The 27,409-nt window shown below is 40.3% G+C and overlaps 1 protein-coding gene across 4 annotated transcripts in view; it reads right to left on the bottom strand.

The window, feature by feature from the left end:
* The window catches only part of DOCK4 (dedicator of cytokinesis 4), a 427,767-nt gene that overhangs the window by 200,592 nt on the left and 199,766 nt on the right, over positions 1–27,409 (bottom strand). For all 4 annotated transcript variants that reach the window (XM_047694527.1, XM_047694528.1, XM_047694530.1 and 1 more), the window contains exons 6-8: positions 26,137–26,285; positions 21,090–21,174; positions 14,119–14,270 (exon numbers count right to left, since the gene is read on the bottom strand). In XM_047694527.1, the coding sequence (XP_047550483.1) occupies positions 14,119–14,270; positions 21,090–21,174; positions 26,137–26,285 (386 nt within the window). The remainder of the gene's footprint in view (positions 1–14,118; positions 14,271–21,089; positions 21,175–26,136; positions 26,286–27,409) is intronic.

Genomic DNA, 27,409 nt, shown 5'->3' on the forward strand with positions numbered 1-27,409 from the left:
CCGTAATTATTTATTATCTATGACTTGCCTTCTTCTAACAAGGATTTAAGGAAAGCAAGATAATGAAATAAGAATGTAAACAAGCATCCCCATCCTGGACCCAAGAGAAAAATTGTACAAGTAAATACTACCCTGTGCTGGGCACCATGACTTATACTTCACATGGATTTTCTCACTTATTTCTCACAACCGCCTGATGCGGTAGGAACCACCTCCATCCCTACTTTGCATATGGGGAATCTGGGGCTGGGAGGTATTAGGTAAATTGGCCAAACTTGCATGATCAGCAAGGGTGCAGCCAGGAAATCAATTATTCAGGGCCTGAATCCAGAATCTCAGGTCTTAACCACAATACTAAGCAGTATGTAAAAGAACAGATTACTGTGAACAAAGCAGAGCAAGACTAACCATGTCATGCGAACGGAGGGTTTGTACTGTGAATATTTTCAATAAAATAAAAAATAATAACGAAAACACATGAAACTGAAAATACATGACTGACTGACAGAATGAATGAATGAATCAAGCCAGCCACAAATGTAACTGTATTTAGGGAGTTTACATCTGTGTGCCTGCTCAGTTGTGCCACCGCATTCCGAAGTACTCAAAAAGATCTCTGATAATGAAGAGTGTTATTTCCATGCCGAGCTGGATAGAAAAGTTCTTATCCGTGGTCAGATCATGTGGGGTGTGCAGTCAGGATGTGGAGCCCTCTGATGGCTTCTGTTCCCATTCTCAGCAGGACAGGATGCTCCTTCTTCCTGTCCCTCTGCCTAACACAGCCACAGAGAAGCAGTCGCCCTTCTGTAGGAAAGGCCTTGCCTAGGGTCTTGGAGGCCTGCAGGCCAGATGTGGGAGAGTGCTCCCAGACTTCTGAGTCATCCTATCAAGTGCCTCTCCCATAGGGTGTTCCTAGGATAAGCAGTTGGCTTCAAAGAGCAATGTACCTGAAGTTAGGACTAGCCAATGCCAAGGAGATTTTTCTATTTCTCTGTATGATTCATGTTAACCTCTCTATAGTTCCCAACTCGTAAGAAGCAAAACTGCCTGGTGATCTCAGGAATGTGAAAATTACACAAGCTGTACTTCGTCCAAAACCATATGAGTGGGGAATATCTTGGGTTGAAACATGTGATGTGAAAGATTAGTAGCCTAGACTGACAAAACTATAGAAAATTATAAAGAATTTTTCTAAAATCACTCGAACAGTTAAATCATTAAAATAAATATAGGATCCCCAAGAGTAACAGTAGCAGAAGAGAGAAAACATTTAGATGCTCATGTTCTGGTAAACTAATCAGAAAAACCCTGAACAGTCTGGTTCTTTTACACTCACACTTGAAGAAACCATCTGACCAACAACTGCCCATGTAGTGCCTTTGAAAATGCGAAGTCACTTGTTTTACAGTTAACTTTGCCATGTGTCAAGATAACAATATCTACTCTCTGGTGAGCAAAAGCAAAGGGAGGTGCGCCAGGAGCCAAGGCGGAAACAGTGGGAGCGAGAGGACAAGGGAAGAGTGAGAAGCCGTGAGTGGGTGTCTCAGCTGTGCTCACCCTGGAGCCTCGAGCCACAAGGCAAGAGAATGCAAACATAAGGTGATTTCTTGCTTCTAGTTCACTGCTTCTGCATTTTGTCACATGCTTTCTGACTGATTAACAGTAGAAGATGCTGCCAACAGTCTGAGGGGGACTGTCACCACGTTCTTTCCTAGAACAAGTGGCAAAGAACAACTGAAAACAGGAAGGCTCAAGCTACTTTCTAAATGTGGACTAACGTCCCCCATGAGCCGGTGCTACCACCGTTCAGGCAAGACTCTGGGGAGGTGGGTGGAGGCTGAGCTGGCTACTGGACCAAGGGCTTCAGTGCTCACCGTGGCACAGAGGAAAAATGAAAGGAATGCTCAGTGGGAAACAGAGACACTTGCCCACCTTATCCTCCGGTGGCTCCTAACACAGGTGCACACAACATGCTCTTGGGAGCTGTATAAAACCCAGGCCCTCCCCTGGACATTATGACTTACTAGGTCAGGATGAATCTAAAAGCTCCCTGCATGTTTAAAAGTCCAGTTATGTTTAAGGACCACTGTTTTGACCTAAATGCCCAGGCCCTAATGAGTTAGAACTGCTGGCTGTCTTTTACAAGCGTCATATATACCAGAAAACAGGCAATGCACGCCGGTACCTTCAGGCCAAAGACTTTTCACAGTTCTTCTCCTGACCACATAACCAGACAAGGGACAGTTTCTCCTTGGCAATAAATGAAAGCAACTCTTCGAGCAAGACTTCCTAAATAAAGCTATTAATGGGCTTTCTAATTTTAAAACTAAAGCAACATTAGGGTCATGAGTTTTTTTCTGATTATAGGGAAATGGAAAGAGAGTGATTGTCGCTACCAAGGTTTCTGGAGTTCACCTAGAGAGAAGACAGAGTCTTGAGTTTTCTGTTTTTAATAGTAATGTCCATGCCCAGATTCACCCTAAAAATATTTGATGGTGAGAGACTAAGCAACCAACTGCTGTGATGGCTTTGTCAGGACAGCAAAGGATTCTTCAGTTGAATGATACAAGGGGAGATTATTTTTTAAACTAATAGTCAACTCTATTGCAAATTTTGAACATCATGCTGATTCTTACTACTTAAGATGACTGAAAAGCATTTCATGCTATTTTTTCTTTCAGAGAATAAAGCTATCTGAATCGAAACTCTTTCTAGAATAGTATAACTCAACGAAAAAAGAAATTCCATGCTTTTTTAAATTATAAATAAGTGATATACATATCATCTGCCATTTCATATTGCCTGTGCTATCCATCACTGACTGATGAATTTTAAAAAATGACTGCATTGACTGATTTAAGAAAAAGAGTAATGACTATAAGTTCAAAAGACTTGAGACTCCAGAAATCCCAATGTTGAATTCAAGTAAATCCTTAGAAATAGCTATACCATCTGAGCAACTCGGGGAAATACTTTCCTGCACCATCTCTAGAGAACTCATTAAGAATTTCAATAGAAAACCAGTTTCTCAGAGAGGTAACAAAAAGTAGGCAATGATAGGATCTTATCAACAGAAACAGGAACCATGAAATAAGAAGGCCTGTATAGGCAGAATATCTTATGCTTATTCTTCTGTAAATTTACATAATTTGATCATTACAAATATTGTATATTTGACACACCACGAGGGAGGAAACACTCCGGTCGATGCACGGTAATTATTCTGACCTTTCTAACAATGTCTCTTTGTTAGGGAAAGCATCTGTAATAAGAAATCTTGAAAATAGAGCAACCCTGAGCTTAAATATACTTTGGATTGAAGCATGCAGTTCCTTGCAAGGAAATCATAAATGAAAGCAGAATAAATAATAAAACTGGAAGTAAGTCAAGCCCTACAAAACCACTAAGTACAACACATCTTTCATGCATTTATTATCTCAAAAAGATTTTTTTTAAAAGAAAATAAGCAAAAAATCCAATTTCCTTTCAACAAGTTACTGACAGATTCTTTGCATTCATTACAAGTTTAAAAACTGAAAACTATCTAAATCCTTATTAAATAGTATTCATGAGCTAGATGACAAATGCACTTGGGCTTTTGAAGGTCAAGTGATTTTTTTTTTTTAAACAAGGCAGCTACAAAATGTCTAAACCGATATACAAATATTAATGTGAATGAGAACAGGTACATTACTTTCCATAGAGGTTTATAGTTTTCCTAAGTTGGAGAAGGAGCCAAAGGGACTAAAAAGATTAGGAAGCATTGCTTTAGACACTGCAAATATTTTTGTGAAATGGAAACACTATATTGGTTAAAATACTAATGAGATTGTATAGAAACTATCTTTCAAAAAATACTTCATGACTTAAAGTTTAAGAGTATTTTCAGTAGCATTAGAATCCACATTCTGGAAGTACAGGATTTTTTTTTTTTTCCCTGGGTTATTCACTGATGTGTCCCCACTTGCCCAGATCAGTGCCTGGCTCTGAGAAGGACAGCAGTAATTGTTTGCTCAATGAATGATCATCAATGACTCAAGAGCAACAGTGTGAAATCATGCTCAGTGGACATAAAAAGAAGACACAGTCTCTGTTTAACTTTCAGTCAAAAATCTCTAAAGAGAAATACTGAGGAAAAGGCACTGTATATGTGTCTGCCAATTTTTATTCACATTTTTTTAGCATGACAGATTTTGCAAATGATGCTCCCATAGGGACAGGTCCGAGAGTGTGCTTCTGATTCACAAAGAGTAACACGAAACAACACCATCCACACTCCAGAAGCCCTCAACAGCTTGAGTTCTCCCTCTCACTGACAGGCACATGCCCACTGGAGTAGAAGGATGACAACAAAAATGAGACAATAATGGCATGATCTTACAATGTGTTGTCTCAACAACAGAAGACTTTTAAGCTTCCTTTAACCACATCAACACCCACCCAGTGGACACAAGAAGATGATGAGGGGGAAAAGTCTTACGTTCAGAAAAGGAGCTAACGAGGGCCCTATCATTCACAATTCCTTTGTCAGTGTCCAACCATCTTACAGCAGAAATGGCACCAAAGAAGTCCTTGTGCGATGGGTTGCTCAGTGTGACCATAACTTCTTCCTCAGTGGGGAACTTGGGAAAATGAAATCTGAATTCCATATAAGCAGCAAACATAGCACAGAGCAAGAAAGACAGAGATGACAGCTTCTTGGTGAAAAGACCACCAAGCTGATCACTTTTTAAAACATAGGAAGAGGGGTAAAAGGGCCTTCTGGTCACATTCTACAAGATTGCACAATCTAAGTAAAAAGAGGCAAGGAGGGGCGCCTGGGTGGCTCAGTGGGTTAAGCCTCTGCCTTTGGCTCAGGTCACAGTCTCAGAGTCCTGGGATGGAGGCCCATATCAGGCTCTCTGCACAGCGGGGAACCTGCCCCCCCCCACTCTTGTCTCTCTGCCTACTTGTGATCTCTCTCTCTCTCTCTGTCAAATAAATAAATAAAATCTTTTGAAAAAAAAAAAAAATGAAGAGGCAAGGAGCCTGAGGAAGTGGGGAGGGCTAAAAGAGAGAAAGCCAGTTCTGAATCCACTGAGTGTTCAGTTTTCTGCCATCTTGAATTTCCAGCCACTTATCGTTAGAATCAGGTATTAATTTGCAATTGGAAAAATAAATGGAATTGTATGGCTCTTAAAATTCTATGGAGAAAAAGAGTAGATGGCTTTTACCCTAGTGTTCTTAGCATGAATGAAGTTATTTCTTGGTTTCTTCTGTTTTAATTTAGATCTTCTTCCTGGACCATTTCTTAAAATGTCTCTGATGAAAGACATCACCACATCTCTAAAGCAATTATTTGTTGTTATTTTTTTAAAACAATTATTTTTTATAAGATTTTATTTATTTATTTGACAGATAGAGATCACAAGTAGGCAGAGAGGCAGGCAGAGAGAGAGGAGGAAGCAGGCTCCCTGTGGAGCAGAGATCTGGATGCGTGGCTCCATCCCAGGACCCTGGTTGTATGACCTGAGCCAAAGGCAGAAGCTTTAATCCACTGAGCCATCCAGGTGCCCCTGTTGTTGTTATTATTTTTTTTAATATGTGACACAGAAGTGTGACCAAAGGGGAAGCAAACCACAAAATCTGATTTACTCCAAAGTGACAATGGCCCCAGTTTTCATGCACTTGCTCGAAGAATTAGAAGACAGAAAAGAAGAGGGAGAATGGGGAGCAGTAGAGCCTTTAAACAGGAGGCCCCAGGGAAGGTCACTGCGGGTCAAGGATGGACAGACACCCACAGCGAGATGTGAGCCAGCACGTCTAGACACAGCAGGAAATGCTCCAGGCCGTACAGAGTAGTTGATGTTGCCACAATCCAAGGAGGAGCTCTGAACGCCTTCTTCAACTATTTTTGTTCCCAAGCAGAGTTGTGCTCCCTGCATGTATGGCCAGACCTTCTCTCTCTACATTGTTGTTGCGCTTTGGAGAGGTTACAATTTTGAGTCAGCTTCGTAACATAACACTTAAAGAAGAGCTCTCTGCCAGCTATCTTTCAGCATTCACAAACCATAAATGCTCTTCATTTATGATAAAAATATCAATGCTGAACTTATGTGATCACACTCTAATAAGTTGCAAATGATGAATGAAATGAGAAATTCTAGCATAGTGCTCAGAGAATTAAAAAATCTTTTCCTCTCTCTTAACTGGGTTACGTATGATAGATACAATGTACTACAATGCACACAATTCAGACACATTTTTCCTAGTTTGGGCTGAGTAGCCATTGTCTCTGACAGCTGACTTCTATAAGCTCTTGAAAAATTTTCCCAGTACCTGAATTTTTCAGAAACAAAACAAAACGCCACTTCTTTAATTTCCTTTAAAAAATGAAAAGGCTATTATTAGATAGCATCTGCCTCTGAAGAGACCCATCGGAAGCTACGGTTGTCATTTCTTTGATTCTACTCATCATGATGCCAGATTTCCAATCTTCTCATTCTTTTCCAACTGGGATGTTTCAATCTCCAACCCCCAATCCCTGCTTCTGACGCATACTTCCTGAGCACCTCTGGCAAAAGCTGGAGAACTTGAGAGCCAGGACTCACTACCCCTTTCAGACGTCTCTCTTCGGAGAGGCCTCACCACACACAGCAATTCTATTATTCTGCACTAACTCTGCTTCCTATCACACTTCTGTTCAGCGTCCACTCACCCTGTTCCTGTAAATCACTTTCAGCCCCCGATTAATTCTCTCTTTTGCTTTCCAATGACAGATCTTTTTCCCCCTTTGTTACTTATATAAGACCAAGGCCACAAACCCAGTCTTTCCATCTCAACATTTTCTATCCATTTCACTGACCTCACCTCCCTTCTTCCCACATTAGAAGCAGCGCCCTTCCTCTCAAAGTAGATGCCTTTCCTGGCATCCTGGATCCCCTCTGACATTTGCTCCAAGATTCACCTCTGAATCTCCAGTAAGGTCTTACCAACAGATACTCCTATGTAACTTGTGCAATGAGTGAATGAACGAACAAGTGAATGGTTAGAGGTAATATGCCATTCACAGAACTGCTGCATATCTTCACTTTTGAGAGGCTGAACCTGTACTAATTCAGAGTTTCTGGGAAGCTGGTCCTAGTGAAGACATAAAATTTTGCTTGAACATATAAGTACTTCCTCTCACAGCATCTTGATTCATCTTCTAAAAGCTGCTATTTTGCTTTATATATGAGTCACAGTTTATGCTTTAAAGGTAATGTTACAATGCACATATTATAAAATACTGAATGTCCTAGACCTTAGCAAAACATTCCTCTCAAGTTTTGTCAAATCCATCATCAAGAATATTATTGTCAGTTTATATAAACCCAGGAATATTATTACAGGCAGAATGGAACCAAGACATCCACGCAACTAGCGACTAGACTAGACTAAGAAACCAATCTTCTTCTTCATTGCTTTTTTGCCTCCGTGCATAAAACATGTGAAGCAGGTAACTCATTAACTATACACACCCAATTGCTTAAAGTTCAACCAAGAACCTATAGACCTACCACAGGGAATCCACAGTCATGACATTATGTCACACTAGTTCCACCTATCCCTTTATTCTAACTTTGTTCTCCGTTTGCTTTTTTTTTTCCCCTTCTTGTTGTTGAAGTACTTTAAAGCAAATCATACCCCTGATGCCATTCTACCTGTTAACCAGGAAGTCTCTCTGAATCTTATCTAACTGTAATAACTTGTACCTAACAAAACAACAATAAGTACTCATAAAATATAAGAATTCAAGAACAAATACTATTTATCATTTGTGGTTATGTTAAAGTACATTTCCTATTTGGGTATTTGAAAATCATAATCTTTATAGCTAACATTTACTGACCAATGACCAGGTGTCAAGCATTACATTATGAAATGTATCTATGATCTCATTTAATCTTCAAATAACCCCTGAGAGGTAAGTGCTATTATCATCTTCATTTAGCAGATAATTAACAGCTATAAGAAAAATGAATTAACGCACCAGACTGATTCAGCTACTGAATTAAAAAGAAAAAACAACCCAGGATTTGAACCCAGGCCCTCTGACACCAGACCTGGGACACTTATAAACTATATAGTGCTGCCTGTACCAGATATGGGGAGAGACGTGTCTTGAGGATGGAGATACATTCAGACATATTTCATAGTTCTGTACGATTCACATTAAAAAACCCTGAGCCCCACCAATAATATTCACTACTTGCCTTTCTCATAAATGACAGAATTAGGATGATATATCAAATAAAGAAGGTGATAGTGGGCAACATAAAATTTGCATGGAAATGAGGCATTTCAAGGAAAATCAAGAGTTTGTATGTATTTCCTACCATGTACGATGGTAGGAAAAATACATAACTTCAGGAAAGAATGTGACTAAGGTACCAGCAGAAAATAAATTTTATCTGAATTTAACTACTATGAAAAGACCTTTGGAATTTAATTACCAGAATAAGACTTTCCAGGAGTACTACCCTGCTGCTATTTTCTCAAATAAAAGCCCATGCCAGCAGCGTGCATGCATGAGCAGCCCTGGACTAAGCTAAGTACCCATTTGTGGCACTTAGGTCCTATTAAACAAATTCTCTGATGAGAATGAAATACAGTAATACATTAGTCGTGAAACAAATTTACAGCTTTAATTAATGAAGCCTTAGAATACATCAGTAAACAAAGTAATGACAGTTATAAGGGAAGTAGTCAGCCAGTGAACGATGTCATTTGCATTGGCCCATATAATTTACAGTCTGTTGTAGATTAATTGACACATCTCCTCACAGGGAAGATATGAATAAGTACACACGTGCAGAGCTGAACAGCCTATGCAAAACACAAACACTGGGAGTATTTCTGTCACCAAATTGTTCAAAAACCAATTTTAAATGCAAGCCAAAGGAGACATGTGTAACATATAAGGTTAACTAGTGTATATATATGTATACACACATATATATGAACAAAGACTCCAGATAATCCCAATCCTATCGCTCTATTTATGCTCACCAACACCGTTCCACAAACTCGTCCCTTTCTCTGGCCCCGGCTCATCTCTCCACCTGCAGTCTCAGGCCCGTTTCCTGATGCCTCTGAAAGGGACACTGACCCACCAAAGACTTCCCCTCTCCTCTGAGGGCAGTCTCTCCATTGTTACTGGATCCTTCCTGTCAACAAGCTCATTTTCTCTCCCACTCTGGTTTCTTAAAAAAACAAACCCTCAACAGACCCCTTACCACACACTGGTGAGTAAAACTTGGTTGAGGAAGAAAACAGGGTATATTAAGTCCTAAAGATGAGAAGACTGGGTATAGAAAAATGACTCAGAGTACCTGACAAGGCTGCAAGTTAAGATACCAGCCACACGACATACTAGCTGTGTCACCTATTAATCATGCTATGCCTCAGTTTCCCCATCCATAAAAAATGGGGATAGTTATCAGTACCTACCTCATAGGGTTGTTACAAGAGACAAATAAGTAAATATTTTTTAAAAAGCTTAGAACAGTGCCTGGCACATCATAAGCATTATGTAAGTGCTTTGTTAAATAAACAGAATAGAAAAGAAGAAAATAAAACAAAATTACAGAGGCTATCTGGGGAAATGACTGCCTGACTTTCCCAGCTATACCCTTGTAGAGTGGAGAAATTACAAACTTTCAACCAGACAGATATTCTCTAAAACCACTTTACTCATACAAAACTTATCAAATTCATTTTTTACTAATTATGTAAATGTCAGGACTGTACAAAACTCCAATAAATCAAAGTATGTTATATTTGCTGAGAGTGGAGTCCAATGTAGCTTTATGTGCAGGGAGCTCTCGGTTGGTGCTGTTACACAAGCAACTGAGGTAAGTAAGCTGGACAGGAAGAACATGGTCGGTGTATGTGAGCAAGATGGCATCAGAGGTTGACTAAGTCTTTGTGATTACTTACAGCAAGAGTTGTCTTGCATGAGAGGCCTAACGTTCAGGAACATGTCCGGGTAGAAATTTTTTTGAGAGAAAATTAATGGGCTTTCTAAGTATGACCCAACTTTAGTGACAATTTAAGTTTTTCGGTGGAAAACATACCCTTCCTGGTATCGTAGATATACATGTGGGTCACTGTTCTGCTGAGTTGAACCAGAAGGGGAGGATTTTCATATGTTGTCTCCTTTTGCATTTGCCATCTCCAAGTACTACTAACCTACTTATCACTGGCACACAGTAAGAGTCAACGTTACTTTGCTTTTCTTAAAGTATTTGAGAAGGACTCAATTCAGAAAACCAGTTTCTGTAGCACAGAGCATTTTTGAGGCTCTATGTTTAGTATTATCATTATCAATAATTTATAACAACTTATTATTAAGACTATCGTCTCTGGGGCACCTGGGTGGCTCAGTGGGTTAAGCCTCTGTCTTCGACTCAGATCATGATCTCAGGGTCCTAGGATTGAGCCTCGCATCAGGCTCTCTGCTCAGTGGGGAGCCTGTCCCCCCCCCCCCGTTTGCCCACTTGTGATCTCTCACTCTCTCTCTCTCTGTCAAATAAATAAATAAAATCTTAAAAAAAAAAAGATTATCAGTCTCTGAAGTTCTAACTCTGGCTCTTGTGATCTCTCTGTCAAATAAATAAATAATACTAAAAAAAAAAAAAAAAAAAGACTATCAGTCTCTCAAATTCTAACCCCGGTTGACTATGCAAACTTTCTGTGCCTTGGTTTCCTCACCTACAGTATCAGTGCTGACAACACTTTTAAAGCATTTAGAATGAAGTCTGGAAAATGGTTTGTGCTCAGTAAATGCTCGCTGTTTGCTTCTTAGAGGCGGAAAGGTTAAAAAAAAAAATAAAAGTCCCAACCAGTTGTCTGCCTTGTGGGAGGAACAAACATCTACTGCTCCTCACCACACCTCCACCGACTTAGCCCATGTTGGCCCGTCCACCTACACCTGGACAAGGTAACTTCCTGTGATTAATGGTCAGGATCAATGCTATAAATATTATACTTGGGATGTGTCTTATTTTTTCTATATTATAGCAGTCATGATCTTTAACAACAAAAGCATTCTCTTAAATATACCACCTTTTGTCTACAGATTTACATTGTTTGGACTGAACATGGAACTCAGAAAAAGAAAAAAAAAAATCAAATTATCAGTTTCCCCAACAAAATAATTGCAAGACAATTTAAGAGGGAGAGAGGGAGGGAAACTGTAGCTAAAAAGTGACTTGCAAAACTTATCAACCAGCTGTAATACATGGGCTTGATTTGGATCTTATAAATTATAAATTCCTTATCTGGCATTCCAGATTCCAGATAAGGAATTTGGAATGCCAGATAAGGGTTGCAGGTAAGTACTAATTCCAGATAAGGAATTTGTAAAATTGTATGAGTCAATATGGAAAAACTAAACGCTGGCTGGAGATGGATACTTGATCATGAGGGAATATTAAGGGGTGCCTGGGTGGCTCAGTCGTTAAGTGTCTGCCTTCCACTTAGGTCATGATCCCAGGATTCGGGGATAGAGCCGTATGTCTAGCTCCCTGCTTGGCGGGAAGCCTACTTCTCCCTCTCCCACTACCCCTGCTTATGTTCCCTCTCTTGACGTCTTTCTGTCAAATAAATAAATAAATTCTTTTTTTAAAAATTAGGGAATATTAATTTCTTAGGTAGTAATTTCTTTGGAATTCCTCTTTTTAGGGATATACCCACATTTGAAAATAGGATATCTGGTATTTGCCTCCAAATAACCTGGAGGCAATGAGGAGGACTGGAAAGGGGTGTGGTTTAAATAAGACTAGGTCTGAGCTGATCACTGTTGAAGCTGGAGGCAGGTACCTGAGGCTTTATGATACTATTCTACCTTTTCACATCTGAAATTTTCTAAGGAAAAAAAAAAAAAAGTTTAAAAAAGAAATGCAAGTTGGTTTTAAAATACCCATACATCCCACACTGTTAGGCCTAAGAAGAAACACAAGGCCTCAAAATCATACCTTACCTTTGTAATACCTTTTTCTGAAAAGATGCAAAATACTTTACACTTATAAGCTAGGCTGGGAGCCATGAGAGAAGCCAGATTTGTCACCAGTTCCAAGATGAATGAAAAGACAGAGGCAAGTGAAGGGGTCAGGGCAGCTGCAGTCAACAGCAAAGAGCAGAGTCAAGTCCAGTCTCCAGATCTGCGTATCCTAAGTCCCCTTCAAAGGGTAACGGTGACTTGCCCTGTGCCATCAATGGAACCAAAGCTACTCACAGCAGGGTTCTGAAAATTCCCTAAAAGAATAATCGTTGTGCTGCCCAAGGTCTCAGAAAGCAAGAAAATAAATCTGAAACTGTTCCATCACCTCGTAAGCATATCTACTTATTCTTACTTATTCTTTTGCTCAGCATCTTTACGATGATTACGATGTAGAAGCAGTGCAGAAGGACTCAGGCTTGATGTCTTCTAGGGTCATGACTTCTCAAGTGGATTATCAGAGAAGTGTGTGTGACAGAGGCCAGGGAGAGGGGAAGAGGAAGAAAAGCGGGGAAGGCGAAGGGAGAGGCGGGCACATATGGGAGCCCAGCCACGTCACAGAGCAGAAAAAAGGTCCAACTCCTGGTCTGAACTTGGAGACCACAAAAACATATTTTGGGGATCCTGTACCCAGGTTATTTTCCTACTTTCATCAAGCACATAGGAATAAAAGAAGGGGAACTCTGTTGCTTAAAACCTAAAAGGATATTTTAGGAGATTTCAAAATGTTTATAACAAAACTAAGAGAGCAGCTAATTTTAATTCTAAATTAACACATTCCTGTGGTGATGCAATGTGAACATTAGTGGCAAAGGGGAATTTAGTCTTCAAAACCTTAACTTAACAGGAATGAGGAGAAGAGTGACCTCATGACTCCCTTTTACTTTTCCTATAGTTTGTTAAATATTTTAGAGACAACATGTTATATAGACAATGTTATGAGGAATTTTTGTTAAACTATCTGGAAACCAAGCTCTCTAAGACACTCGTCAATATGTTAGCAAGTATTATCTCTAAATAATCTTTCACATTTCTAAAGCAAGTGCTAAGCTGCAATTTGGATCTGTTTTTCAAGCCTTTATTTTCTTCCCTTTTTAGCACTACTGGTTTGTGTTTCTAACTTACCGATTCATTTCCTTCAAAAGCATATAAAGTAGATTTTGAAACTATTATCATTGTTAATTACACATCTTATAAATTCTGTCCTTGCTACCTAAAAATATATATATTTTTTTTAACCAGGAGAGAAATACTCCAGAATTATTTTGTATTTATTAAACACTGTATGTGGCTCAGAGTTGCTTAAAATTGTCAGCATTTTAATAAGCATCATTTTTTAAAACATGGTAAAGTTGGGTCATGTGTGATTTGTGTGATATAATTTTAATTCTAAATTTAATTTTTTTAATGTAAAAGGTGGCATGCATTGTGTTCAATTTTAAAGCAAACACCAAAAAACTTGAAACATAAAAAAATCTCAACAAGGGTGGAGGCTTTTGAATAACAACCAAAATATCCACTACAAGTTTTTCCTAAATATTAAAAACTTGCCCTAAGAGAAGACACTGAGAACTAAGGAAAAAAAAAAAGAGTATATTTGAAACAGCTTACCATTTTACAGCTCTGAGACTCTAATGGGATGGTTTCCAAGTACTTACCCCCCTCTTGATATTATCTAACACAGGGAAGACAACAATAATGCAATTGTTTGCTGCAAATTTGAAAAATACAATGTGTTGACCTTGATAAGCAAACCAACTTTGCACTTTAGAAATATTGTCTTCCTTGCATTATCAATATAAAGTAACTCAAATAACAGACCTGATATTAATGACATACTTTCGTTTAGTAATAATTATCATGGTTCTACACCCCTTTTGAGTTTTTCAAAGAACTTCTGTATGCATCACCCCATTTAACTTTCATGGGAAGCTCCAGAGGGTAGGCAGGTTAGAAATTCAAAGAGTTCTACAAATGAGAAAATTGCGGCTCACAGAGGGAAAGTATACAAGGTCCTATATTCCAAAGCTTGCCAATTACAAATGCTAACCATTGCAACATGCAGAAATCCTAGGCATGTTTCCATATGCAGTTACCTGATTGGTCGATTCTCTTTACTGTCGAAGAGTGAGAAGATGACCTCGAGCTCCTCCCCCAGGTTGGAACACATGAGGCTCTTCATCTGCACAAAGAGGTGGTGATTGCTGGCCTGCACTGGGGTGTCTTTCTTACGATGTCGGTGCTCCATCTGAATAACACGCCCCAACAAAAACATGATCAGCATGGACTGAAGAAAACAATGTGATCCAACAAACTAGTTAGCTATCATATGATTATGATGTCTGGTGGTACCTTTTTTTTTTTTAACCCCCCTGTGGATTTGGCATCTGGTTGGATGATACACTCCAAATTTTCTTCCAACTTCTAAAATAAGAAATCCTGAAGTCTGCAGACCATCAAGGAATCTTGCTTTAAGAATTTGGTTTGTTTTATCATCTAATCTATCTATCTATCTATCTGTCTATCTATCTATTGAGGGAGAGGTGGGGAAAGGGGGAGAGAGACAGAGAATCGTAAGCAGGCTCCACGCCCGGCACAGAGCCCAACATGGAGCCCATTTCACAACCCTGAGATCATGACCTGAGTTGAAATCAAGAGTCAGATGCTTAACGGACTGAGCCACCCAGGCACTCCAAGAATTTGGTTTTAAATCATTAATGTTAAAATGATACCAACTTGCTCAGTTGGTTCAGGCAGCATGAAGGTCAAAAGATTCGACTGTTTCCTTATCAACTTCCAGGGTGAAAACAAATTATTATTCATCTTTCTAAAAAAAAAAAAAAAAAAACAAAAAAAAAAAACAGACTAAACAGTATCTGGTCATTTCACTGACAGTTGTTGAACAATGCAGCCATGATTTCACATTTTTCATAATTAAAAGTCCATTTAAAGTATATGAAATTACAAAATTATGGTAGTTTTCTGAGACATGCTGTGGTGATATTCAATCACGAGAGCAAGAAAATGTTTCTAACTTGCCGTGGAGCTATAGTGAGGCAGACAAGGGAAGCCGGTGAGCTGGCAAAGGGGAGGAGTAGCACCCATGTCCACATCTCATTCCTGTCCAGCAGAGGCTACACTTGGGAGGTAGGATCAGAAGCGGGCATTAACACAAGTGAAGGAGGAAAGGAATCACTGATAGTTTTGGGGTGAATGGAACATGGGGGAGACCAGTCAGGCAACACACACTTGTTAACTGTCTCCTGTGTGCCAAGCAGTGGGAACGCACTGATGAGAAAACAGAAATAGCCCCCACCTTCATGGATCTTATCTACCAGGGGGAGCAGACAGCAACACAATCATCCTGCATGCAGACGGGAAACCACAACTGTGACAAATGGAGAGGAAGAACCAGCTTACCATGAGGTTATGGAAGGATGCGATCTGACTTGTGTCTGGGCAGTCAGAGCAGGTGTCCTGAGAAAGTGACACTTTGGCCAAGACCCAAAGAGGAAGCAGGAGCAAGGAATAATGTAGGACAGTGGTTCTGCAGCAAGGTGCTGGAAAAAAACCCAGTTGTTCTTCCCCCTAACCTATTATAGGCAGATTATTTCCATAACATACAATAAAAATGTCGTGGTAATGTTAGCATGTTGTGATGGTTTCTAAACCTTTGCTCACAATTTTTGTACTTGGACCAGTTACAAACAGTCCACGGTCCAGCTAGTTCTTGGACCACCTTCAAGGAGAAGTGATTCAAGGTAAGAGCACAGGGAAAATATATACAAAGGACTGTGTATTCGCAGAACAGGTACGGAGAATGAGGAGGAATTTTGCTTTCCTAACACAGATTATTAATGGCCACCTCTTCTGGCTCACTTCACAGTTTAAAAAAAAAAAAAAAGAGCTCAGGAATTAATTCCACAGTAATGGGGTAATATCCTTTCCTAGGGGTAAGGCACATAACCCTGTTTCTACATGAACCATTTTTTTTTATGTCTCTTAGTTCAACAATTCCTGACTGACGAAGATTTGAAAGGAAAAAACACCATCTAAATTTACAATTGTAAATGCAACAGGAAGAGATTATGAGAAGTTTTTCATGCTTTTATCTTTTATTTGAAGTACTCGAAAGGTAAACGGTTAAAAATGCAATTAAGCAAATGCATCTGTAATCACTGTATACTCAACAGGTACGATGGACATCTCTCTGAGAAAGTGAAGAGTCCACTTTCTTGTAAAGTGCATCTCAACATTGTGTTATGTGTTACTGATGATTGCTAGAAAAACCTTCCTGCAGAGAAAATTCTAACCATAGGGGAAAAATAAAAAGCATAGTTCTGCCTTGTTTTCTGAGAAGGTTGCTCTATTTTGTGCTTTTTAAAATTCTTTTTTTACCAAAGCAAAAGAAGCATCATACATTCATACAACTATATCTCTTTAATTCACAAAGAAGCTTTTTATTTTCTGAAAATGCTAACTTATTTACTGATATACTTAAAAGTTGAGGTAACAGCACAAAGTACTATGAAGAAATGAATGACGATTATGGACTAGAGTGGGAGAAACCGGTATAAAAACCTTATTTAAATAAAGGACCTCAAGGAGGTCTTTAGAAACCTCTGATCTTTATTTCAAACAGTGCAAAGCTCCTAGCTAGCATCAGTCAGAATATTCATTAAAAATGGAGCAAAAAAGAAAAAAAAAATTAGCTCCTTTACTCATGCAAGGAATTCAATATATCTAGATCAGTGGTTCTCAACCTTGGTTGCACTTTAGAATCACCAGGAGAGCTTTTAAAAAATACTTATGCCCAGGACCTATCCCAGAACAATTAAATTAGAATTTCCAGGGGATGGGGGTCCAGACAGTGATAGTTTTAAAAGCTCCCCAGGTGATTCTAATGTGCAATGAGGGTTGAGAACTATTGATTGAGATCATATGCAAAGACATGCAAATCAATGCTGACTGAAAAATGCATTGCTGCATCTTCTGTAAAATTACTGCCTTCGAACCTTGGATTTTTGCATGCATGCCTGTCCTAAGCCTGATTATCCACATGTGATGTAAGTCGTCACAAATGGCTCCAAAATCTCCCCTTCACCCGCCCACCATTCTTCCAGGTCTGCAAAAGATGTGGACGTAAGTAGGTTATGATGACTTGGTTATCTCCTGGTAACTCACTACTATGGGGAACTGCTAAAAATATCTCTGTGAAAATATTATTACAAAAACAAAATTAAAAAGGCATGTTCACACTTCAAGGGCTATCATTTGGTGGTTATAACAAACAGACAAAAATCCATCTGTGAAATGAATTATGCTTACAAAGGCACCTACCAGCTACTCTAAATGTGCTTATTGTTTAACTAAACCTTTGATTTGGAAAAGAAAGAGATTCATTCCAAAGATTTATTGAAGGGATGTAAATATTTAATCCTCATATAATGTATCAATTACTGGGTAGATCACTTATACCACGGTTTTTCAGCTTCAGAACTACTGATAATTTGGGCTGGATATTTCCTTGTTGTGAAGGCTTTCCTGGGTTTTGTACAATGTTCAGCAGCTTTCTCTAGCTTCTAAGCATCAGATCCAGAAGCACCTCTCCCCACCTCCATCCACCCACCCCCCAATTGTGACAACCAAAAATGTCTCCAGACATTGTCAAATGTCCCCTGCTCTCTGTTTGAGAATCTCTGGTCCACCCACTAAGGATCATAAAACAGTTAGTTAACGTGATCTTATAAAACCAAGAAAGGTTTATTAAAAGATACTCTGTGTGCACAGATAAACAGAGAATCTAGCTAAGGCTCTCTTTATTTACAGGAGGATTGGGATCTGGCCTTTGGTAGAAAACCAAATGTTCCAAGTGGACATATGTTAACACTGTGAGGTTTAGCACATTTTACTGCTTAGATGAACATAATTAGGTGAGAAAGATCTGCTAACAAGGTTATCCAAAACCTAAAGCAAGACTTTTTTTCTTCTTCTAAAGATGCAGTATGGATTTAGCAAGATACAAACGTTTGTGTTTCAAATAGGACATGGAGAAGACATAGTAAAAAAAAAAAAAATAATAAGTGCCAACAATCAATCAAACATCCCCTACTGGGGCATGCATGCCATGGCCCTTGAACTGTAAATGACAAACACCAAAAAAACGACGCTGACGATGACGATGACGACCGGCAAGGCATTGGCGGTGGTTCCTGTGAACTTCACCGGTGAAGTCACTATAGTCAGTCACTTTTATGCTGCCCAGAGAAAAAGAGCAGCGCGATGGACAATCTGATTACTGCTCGGCCAGGACATAAACAGGAACCGGAAGCTGCCTTGCCAAGAACAGGTCCTTCTGCAGCTTATAATAGTTTGGGTTTTTCTTGGGCTGCTGTCTTTGCTTTACCAACAGTAAAATATGACCACTACCAGGAGAAACTAAATTTTCAAGGAAAATCACAAATGAACACCTTGGGTGAGGATTTGAGCTCTAAAAATGAAAAACACCCTGGCCTGGAAGTCAGTGCTCATCAGTGGGAGTCCCTTGCACCAGTGACAGCCACTGCTCATCGATCCCAGCCCAGAACTGTATCAACATAGCACTCCCAGCGGTCATCACTAACCAATCGGAATGTTGAAAAAGATGGTATCAATTTGCCATCCAATATAAGACATCAGGTGAAAAGAACAAAGATAAAATCACACACATACAAAACCAAACTAGAAAAACTAAAATCTACTTGTGTCAGACACTGTTAGTTGCTTATTGAGTATGTGCCATCCTTAACTAAATACGGGATGTGACTACGTTCTTGCCAAAGAAATGTAACTGCAAATATTGTGTGGAATTTCTAGGCCAGCTCTTTCAAGTCTTTCTCCTTCCTACTACTGGAGAGCAGATGTAATGGCCAGAGCTCTTGCAGCTGTACTGAACTTGGAAGTATCCTTAACGATGGAAGCCATGGACTGTCTGGCAGAAAAATAAAAAGTCTGTATCACTTTTGACACCATGAAACCACACACAGGCCCAGAACCTCCTGCCTCCTGGCTTGCGAAAGAAATAAATTTCTATCATGTCCAAGCTTCTACTATTTATTTCACTGAACATAGCCAGATCTAATCTTAAGATCAGCAAGGAATGTAAATCGACTGAACGCTTAGATGCGCTGCAAACATTAACTGTCAAGAAAAGGTCACTTACAGGCATTTCTTATTTAATCTTCCTAACAAACATGGTAAGAATTATTTCCTTACTTAACAGGGGAAGAAACAGAAGCTCTGAGAGACTAAGCGATAAGCTCAAGACCACACACCTGAGAAAAGGGAATTCAAATCTAGTTTTTTGGATCTACACCTATGGTCTTTTCATAAGACCATGATGACCTCAAAAACACTGAGTGATGGCTTATGAAGTACAAAGCACTGTAGGAGATTATCTTGGGGATGACAGAGGAAGTATAAAACACTGCCTACCCTGAAGAAACTTCCAGTCGCGTGAGATTAAAAAAGTGAGAGACAAATTTGATGCCCAATCCCTTAAAGAAAGCAACTGCAATACAGATGCTCAACTGGAGGACAGGGCTCGCATATTTACACAGATTTTACCTGTTATACAAGCAAAGAATGAGGGGTAACTTGAACTTGAGATACTCTTACTTTCTTTCCTTCCTCCTTCTCTCCCTCCCTCCAACTGACATTTAACTGTGGTTTCTGCTTAGCACTGATGCCACAAAGGTGTGCCTCACGAAACATTTCTCTCAAGAAGCTCAATGTGAAGGAAATTCTCTACAGAAGGCAGAATTAATTCCAACTGACATAATAAGGTGCAGATAAATAACCTGAGCAGAGCAGTGATGAAGGAAAAAAATGAAAGTGGTAGAACTGCTTTCTAAAACTCAGACTCAGCTCTGATGGGCCGACCGGTGATTTCCCCACATTTCTCAGACCCAGATCATCTCAGGTCAAGATTATCCCCACTATTCTACGAAGACTACTGTACACTTGGGAAGCTATCCAAAAGAGGCAGGGTCTTCCAGAAATGAGTCTACTATTTACCACAGGTGCTGTTCCTTTCAACATTATAGTAAGACGCATGGGAAACCATATTGAAGTAAAATTACACTGGCATAATGGCTTTTGAAAGCCCTTCCCAGCCATAATCTTTGATTTGGGGTTTTAAAAGAACTTAGTTAAATATCAGGAAGTTAGGTAATTTTTATACAAGTATTAAGAATAAAAGGCTAGGGGTGCCTGGGTGGCTCAGTTGGTTAGGTGTCTGCCTTTGGCTCAGGTCATGATCCCAAGGTCCTACGATCGAGCCCTGCATTGGGCTCTCTGCTCAGCGGGAAGCCTGCTTCTCCCTCTCCCTCTGTCTGCTGCTCCCCCTACTTGTGCTCTCTGTCAAATAAATAAATAAAATCTTAAAAAAACCAAAACCAAAACCAAAGGATACAAGGCTAAATACAAAGCAGACTGGACCAGATTTAACTTACCATGTAACTAGGAAAAAACTCAAGTGATAGGTGATGGGCAATATGATCAAACATCTTAGAATCATTAACAGACTTCAGAACTGAGGATGGATTAGGGTCTAGAAGGGGTGGGGTAAGATCAGCAGTTGCAGACAATGGAGGAGACACTTTCAATGGATTTTGCATATGGTGGTAATGGGGGCAGGGAGCGGGGGTAACATTTTGGGGAAGAATAAGTGGATATCATTAGCCTCAGCACTGTACTGGAAAACAACAGATAAATATATAGGATTTGTGGGCATTTCACTAAACTAACAAAATATACAAAGATGTGCAAAAGAACTTATAACTTCTTTGGATTTACTTCCTAATATCTAAGACTTGAGAGCTCAGTAGTGCCCATCATATGATTCTGGAACAGGTAAAGCGCCCCAGTTTTTTACCTGGGGCATGGTCACCTCAGCTCTCAATTCTCTTGACTTGCTCCAAATTAAACTTAGAACATCCTGTTCTTATAAAATCAATCAAGTATGAAGAATGCCATGGAAACCACAAAATTAGCAGTGAGGCTGTAAGCCAAGGTTCCATGTACCTACCAGTCGGTAGAGCTCAGTAATGCTGATGTCCTCTGGATCCACCATTGCATACTCTTTCCTAGGCACCAGGTCCAGTCCCAGTTGTCTAGAAAACATAGAAAAAATTTGGGGGAAAAGTCACTTCTATAGAATATATTAAAGAAGAGTATTTTTACTGTGTCATCTCGAAATCAGATATGTCGCCCACCATCCTTCATTCACTCCTATCTTCTGACTTATACTAACTGGCTACCACATTTGGAGAAGCCAACATAACCAGGCTGGACATGGGGCATAACTTTAGATAAAGATGAAAAAGGCAGGTCAATCGAGGGGATGGGCAGGGACTGTGCCCCTGCCACTGGAAGCCCCAAGAACCATCACCACAGAAACGCTTCCATCTTAGACTGGGGCGGAAACAAGAGTGAGACATACTTTTGTTCTAGAAATCAAGAGTTGAGAAGAGGGAAGTCTGGCCTTTAGGATTTGACCTCGCATTAAATAGTTAGTTACATCCAGAGCAAACACATTTCTAATGTGACTCTCTGGCAACATGTGTAGTCCTCAGTTACAGAAAGTTCTGGGGTCGGTCATTCGAAGAAACTCAGAAAAGGCAGGGGACAGAAGTTAAAGCAGCACAGTTTTAGGCCTGGGGTAGTGAAATGGTTTAATCTCTCAGGTCAGATGGACACAGCTGACATGTGGCTTACTGTACTGAGAACTGTTCTAAGGTTATACATCTAGCCTCAGTGAGAGCAAGTGTGGTGGCTGATTTGTGAGGTCCTACCACAGATGGAGGAAAATCAGTGTAACTGCCACTTCGCCTCTAAGGACCTTGGTGACATCCTCCTCTCCAGGGTGCCCGCTTGACTACAATGATATCTATGTTGTATCATTCATCTCCTGAACCTTCCACGACCATCCCAAAGGTGTCACGATGTCTCGGTGATGCCCTGTAGATCAAGGCCAAGATGCTGTTTCTCTCCCAGACTCTCCTCAGTTATCCCATTCCATGTCTCACTGTAATTCTCTGATGATAATTTTTTCTGTGTCCCTTTCACATCTTCTTCTAACACAGAAGCCTTCTGCCATGGCATTTCCAGTTATAAAACCACAGCTTTCTCCCTTGTGTATTTAAAAAAAAAAATCCTGAAATCCTGTACCTTCCCCCAAACTTCATTAGCGGTTTTGTAAGCAGAACTCATTAATTTGGCACTTACTTCAAGCTAGGCACTGACCCAGCCACCTTGAGGGACAGTTGTTCTTATAATGGCAGTAGTTGTCTTTGATGTGAAAAAGTTTAATTTTCTTCAATTATGTTTCTCTTTGAGAAACATACAAATCACACTGCCATTCTCTAATTTTTGTTGAACTTTCAAATCACATACAGCATTGTGATTTTGTTCTCAAGTATCCATGTCTCCCCATTATGGACTAAATGTGGTCCTTTATATGGGAAGCCCAATAAAGCCAACCCCATTATGATTATATTTGAAGACAGGGACCATAATAAGGTAATACAGGTTACAAGAGGTCATAAGGGTGGGGCCCTAATCCAATAGAACTGGTGTTCTTATAAGAGGAAGCAGAGACCCCAGAGATTTCTCTATCTCCACGTAAGCACAGAGGAAAGGTCATGTAAGGACACAGCAAGAAGGCAGCTGTCTGCAAGCCAGCAAGAGAGCCCTCACCAAATTTGAATCTGCTGGTACCTTGATCATAGATGTCCAGCCTCCAGAACTGTGAGAAAATACATGTGTTGTTTAAGCCACCCACTTTATGATATTTTATTATGGCAGCCCTAGCAGACTAATACATCTCCCCTTGGTCTGCCTCACCAGGGATTCTGATAGGGACTGTTCCCCATTCTCTGCCCCCTCCCAAGAGAGAACCACTGCACTACAATATAAGACATCATTTGACACCAGGTCAGTATTGCTGAGGAAAGATTATCTAGCAAAGGAAAGAGGGTATATAACTACACATGAATCATGGCACCAACCTTATCCACAGCTCCTTCTCTGAGAAGCTGTCCTATCCTGGGAGGCATGAAGAATTGCTGAGGCAGTCTAGTCATCTGACATCTCCCCTACCCCAGGCACACGTGACTGGCTTAACAGATAGACACCTGACCTAAGGACAAATAATCCAGGGACTGGCCAATAGCTTATGAGTGGCTGGTAGAAAACGCTCAGTCTAGACAGGAATAGTAGATTTTGGCTTTCAATGAGATTCCTTCTTTGAGAATTTGGACCTGGAAAGTCAGAGCATCAGCCATATGGCATGAGGAAGAAAAGATATACGAAGGACAACTGGTGTCCATCCCTGGAGAATGAGTAAACACCAACTCTAGCTGCAAAGGCTCTGGAGCAGGTGTGAAGTCCAGAAACCTACTGGTCTTGGGGTCCCAGGAGCCTTTAACTTGCAAGTCTTTCTCTCCTAAAGCTGTAATTGTTCAGCTTCTGCTGGCTTCCTGGGTCCTAGCTGTATGAAGAGAGCTTCCTCTGTTTTGATTTTGTTTTGTTCATTCCTAGGTATATCCTTAGGATACCTCTCCCAGTGTTTGAGATTTTCCTAGCTTACAGAACAGGATCGGGGCAGTGCTTTAATATCAGGAAGAAGAAATGAGGTAAAATGAGAAAGGAGAAAATGCTCAGGATACGGGAAACCAGAGCAGGGAAGGGAGGGGCACACTCTTTATCATTTCAGTCACTGGAAAGAAAGAAAGAATGGATTCTCCCTCCTGTATGATCTTAGTGAGAAAAGTCAAAGGACAACACAGGACTCTATGGAGAACAGAAACAGGTACCATTATTTTAACTGTGTGACACTTGCAGGTGTGGATACTTCTTTTCATGGCTCTGTTAAGGAACAAAAGGAATAGCTCCTCCTCCACTTCCTCCCAAGCTTCCCACATGCAGAAGGCTTCTCTTTACCACTGGTTAGCAGTGTGATACACAACATGAGATTGAACGTTCTTAATTTATGCTCATCCAGAGATCTACATGCTGACAGATGATTTTGCAGGACAATCTGATCTAGTTTAATCTAGATAATTTAATTATCTAGAGATAATTCTCTTGCATTATCTGAATTTGCTTTTCATTTAGCACTACTCAATAAGACAACTGATTTAATACTTACAAGAATCCGGCAAACGCACAATCTGTGTGCTATAAGTTGTTTTTAAATTAAGTGGTCAAAGAAAACAGAATGAGACCTTAGAAAATTCATGAATTTGAGGATGAGCTATATAAATTATATTGTTCATTTTCATACATCAGTGTTTTACCAACTTACCATAAATTAGCCACAGAACTGCCCAAAGTAAAGCTAGAATTTACATGAGTCAAAACGGAGTCATGATTCAGTCATAATTAATGTTTTTCTCTCTGTCATCATCTTCCTTCCTAAAACTGAAAAAGTATCTTTCTGCCTGCTCTATATTTCTAAGCTATTTTTGATAAGCTACTTCATCCAACTTTCTTCCTATTTACAAACTCATCTTTAAAGAAGGACCAGCATAATGACTAAGAGCTAATATAAGTCAGTGAAAACTCAAAGTTTTTTTTTTTTTTTTTTTTTTCCCAAAATGAAAAAGAAACACAGGATAGATAGCACGGGTCCCTTTCAAACAGCCTTGAGATTACCCCCACCCAGTCTGCCTCATCTCACACAATAAGACGGGAGGCTCAGTGCAAATGGCCACCATGTTTTCTTCCCCAGGAAATGCTGTGTGTTTTGACTCATACGGTCCTGGAGCAGAAATGGCCCACAGACCTTCTCTAGTTCAACGTACTCCTTCCACAGGTGAGAAAAGTGAAGTCAAGAAGGGCTCAGGAATTCGTCTCATGTCTCAAAAAGCAGCATTCCTAGTCTAATGTCCTGTTGCCATTCCACACCTAAGGGTGGTTTGTTTTTTTTTTAATCCCCCACAGGAATCAATCTTGTAGAGGTAAATAACTTAGGGCTACCATACTGCTCATCTGTAAAAGATGAATGGCACATCTTACTCAACAAAATAGCCCAAGTACTCAAGGTGAGCATGAGGCTCAAAGTAGGTCCACATGCTCATATCTGTAGTCATCACATCTCAGAGGAATCAAAACTGGCTTCTGAGAGAGCAACTTCCTGCAGTCAGAAGAAGCTGCACTCTAGCTTCAAATCGATTTTTCCAGATTCAATAAGAGGTGAATTCATCTGTGGTGTATGTCCTGCCATTTCCCCCTTTTCTGCTAGCTTTTCTTTTATTCTGTACCCCTAAGATCCTTTGAAGGTCCAATTAGCCAATGGGGACTGAGAGGGGAAAGGAAGGGAGGACAAGAGCATGACACTGAGAGACCTTTTAACTTCTTGCAACAAGCCCAGGATAATAGTCAAAGTGTATTCTAATTTCTCACCCACATATTAGCATTCATACTTAGTACAATATCAGCCCTGATCAGAGCTTTAAATGATGAGATTAACTGAAGTGTTTGGAGGTTATTTTAGATTAGTCATAGTTTTATTTAAGAATAAATCTTGGTCTACTTTTTACTGAGTTCTCCAAAGCAGCTCCTCAAAGGGGCCAATATCTACACACAGGCGGATTCAAGGGCAATAATCAATTCCGCCACCAGTGTACCTGTTTTAAGACTTTTAATAGGCAGTGTTAGCATCAGCGTCTCCCTCCAGATTAGTCTGGTGACATATTACCACGATACGGAAGGGGTATATATTAAAAGCAAATACACATGCCAAACCTAAAGCTTATTTTTAAATAAGACCTATTTAGAAGAAGCCTTATCCGGTTGATCCCTGTAAATATTTCATATTCTGTGAGAACATGCACACTGTCGACCTCACAGGACACTAGAGAACAAATAACATCCTAATGCCCTCCCCAGCCTCGGAGGATCCAGCTCTCAGCTGCATCGATGACCGTCTTCCCTAAGCCCCCACAAGGAGAAAATTGAAAAAAAACCCATATGGTGTTTTCGGCGTTATCACCACACAGTGGCTCACACCTATGTGACATCTGTCACCAGAGACATCCCCCCCCACCACCACTACGGGGGACGGTACTCACTCATTGCCCCAGTCCAGGCGGGCAGTAATGTGACGCTTCACATCCTTCATCCGGTCGTGGGTCAGATGGCCCACCAGCACCTGCCGGCGCAGATCCAGGATTTCATTCATGATGTGCCACAGCCGATGGAAGAGATCGCCTTCATTTCTCTGGGAAGTACCCAAACATGGAAGCAGTGGTCAGTCCCCAGAGTAAGCGGGGAGGGAAAGGGAAGGACAAGTCCAGCTCAGCCTCCATGTGCTTGCTACTCGGTAGGCAGATTCTCTGTGAATGGGTCCCTCTCCCCTCACACCCGCATATGCCCGCTGCGCTCTACGCTCTCATCCAGGTGCACGACAGTGCTGTCCAAGAATCCAACTTCCCTTTCCAGGAGTCCTCACCACGCCTCCACGCCCGGAGCCTACATGCACTGCCCCTCTTCCACCTCCAACCCTCCTTTCTTTAGCTCCATCCACATTCCGCTGTCCTTCAAGGCTCTACCCGGATCCACCTCTGTCAGGAACCTTCCGTGATAACTCTCACCCACATTCTTTTCTGTCTTCTCTCAACAGTGGTTGCATACAATGAAGCCCACTTCACCAGAAAACACTGTGTTCTTATTATTTCTTACATGCTGGTCGTACGGCTTTACTGTATTTCCCATCACAAGCTGGCTCTACACAGAGAACTCTCAAACCCATTCACTGCTATTATCTGGTCACTATTCAGACTTTTATGAACAAACACTGTTTTCTTTCTTACTTGTTAAATATTCATGTAGATTCAATACTCTCCTGGGAAATTCGTCAAGCAAGGCGACTTAACATAAGGAAGATGGGTGAAACTCCCAGCTTCAAATGCTGCTTTTGCTACTTATTTGTTTTAAAGCCTTGGCGAGTGAGTTCTGTCATCTGTGAAACAGACAGTCCTACCTTCCTGTAAGGTTGTTTTGTGGCCTGGAGATAATGTTGGTGAAGAGAGGACAGCACAGTGACGAAGAACACAGACTTGGGAGCCTGACTGTGCAATCTGCATTCCAAGTTTGCCATTTACTCGCTAAAAAACCTTTGGCAATTTATCAACCTCTTTGTGTGTATTTTCTTATATATACAATGGATATTATAATAACTACCTGATTTGGTACTGTCAAGATTGATAGGTTAGTACACCAAAACTGTTAGAATAATGCCTGACCTAGAATAAATACCACCCAAGTGTCGGCAGTTACTAATACTGTTACTGACGTGGGGTTGGTCCAGGACAAGCCTTCTACTAACGTCGTCTCTTTACCCAA

This window comes from Lutra lutra, chromosome 11 (genome assembly GCF_902655055.1).
Source record: "Lutra lutra chromosome 11, mLutLut1.2, whole genome shotgun sequence".
Lineage (NCBI taxonomy): Eukaryota > Metazoa > Chordata > Mammalia > Carnivora > Mustelidae > Lutra > Lutra lutra.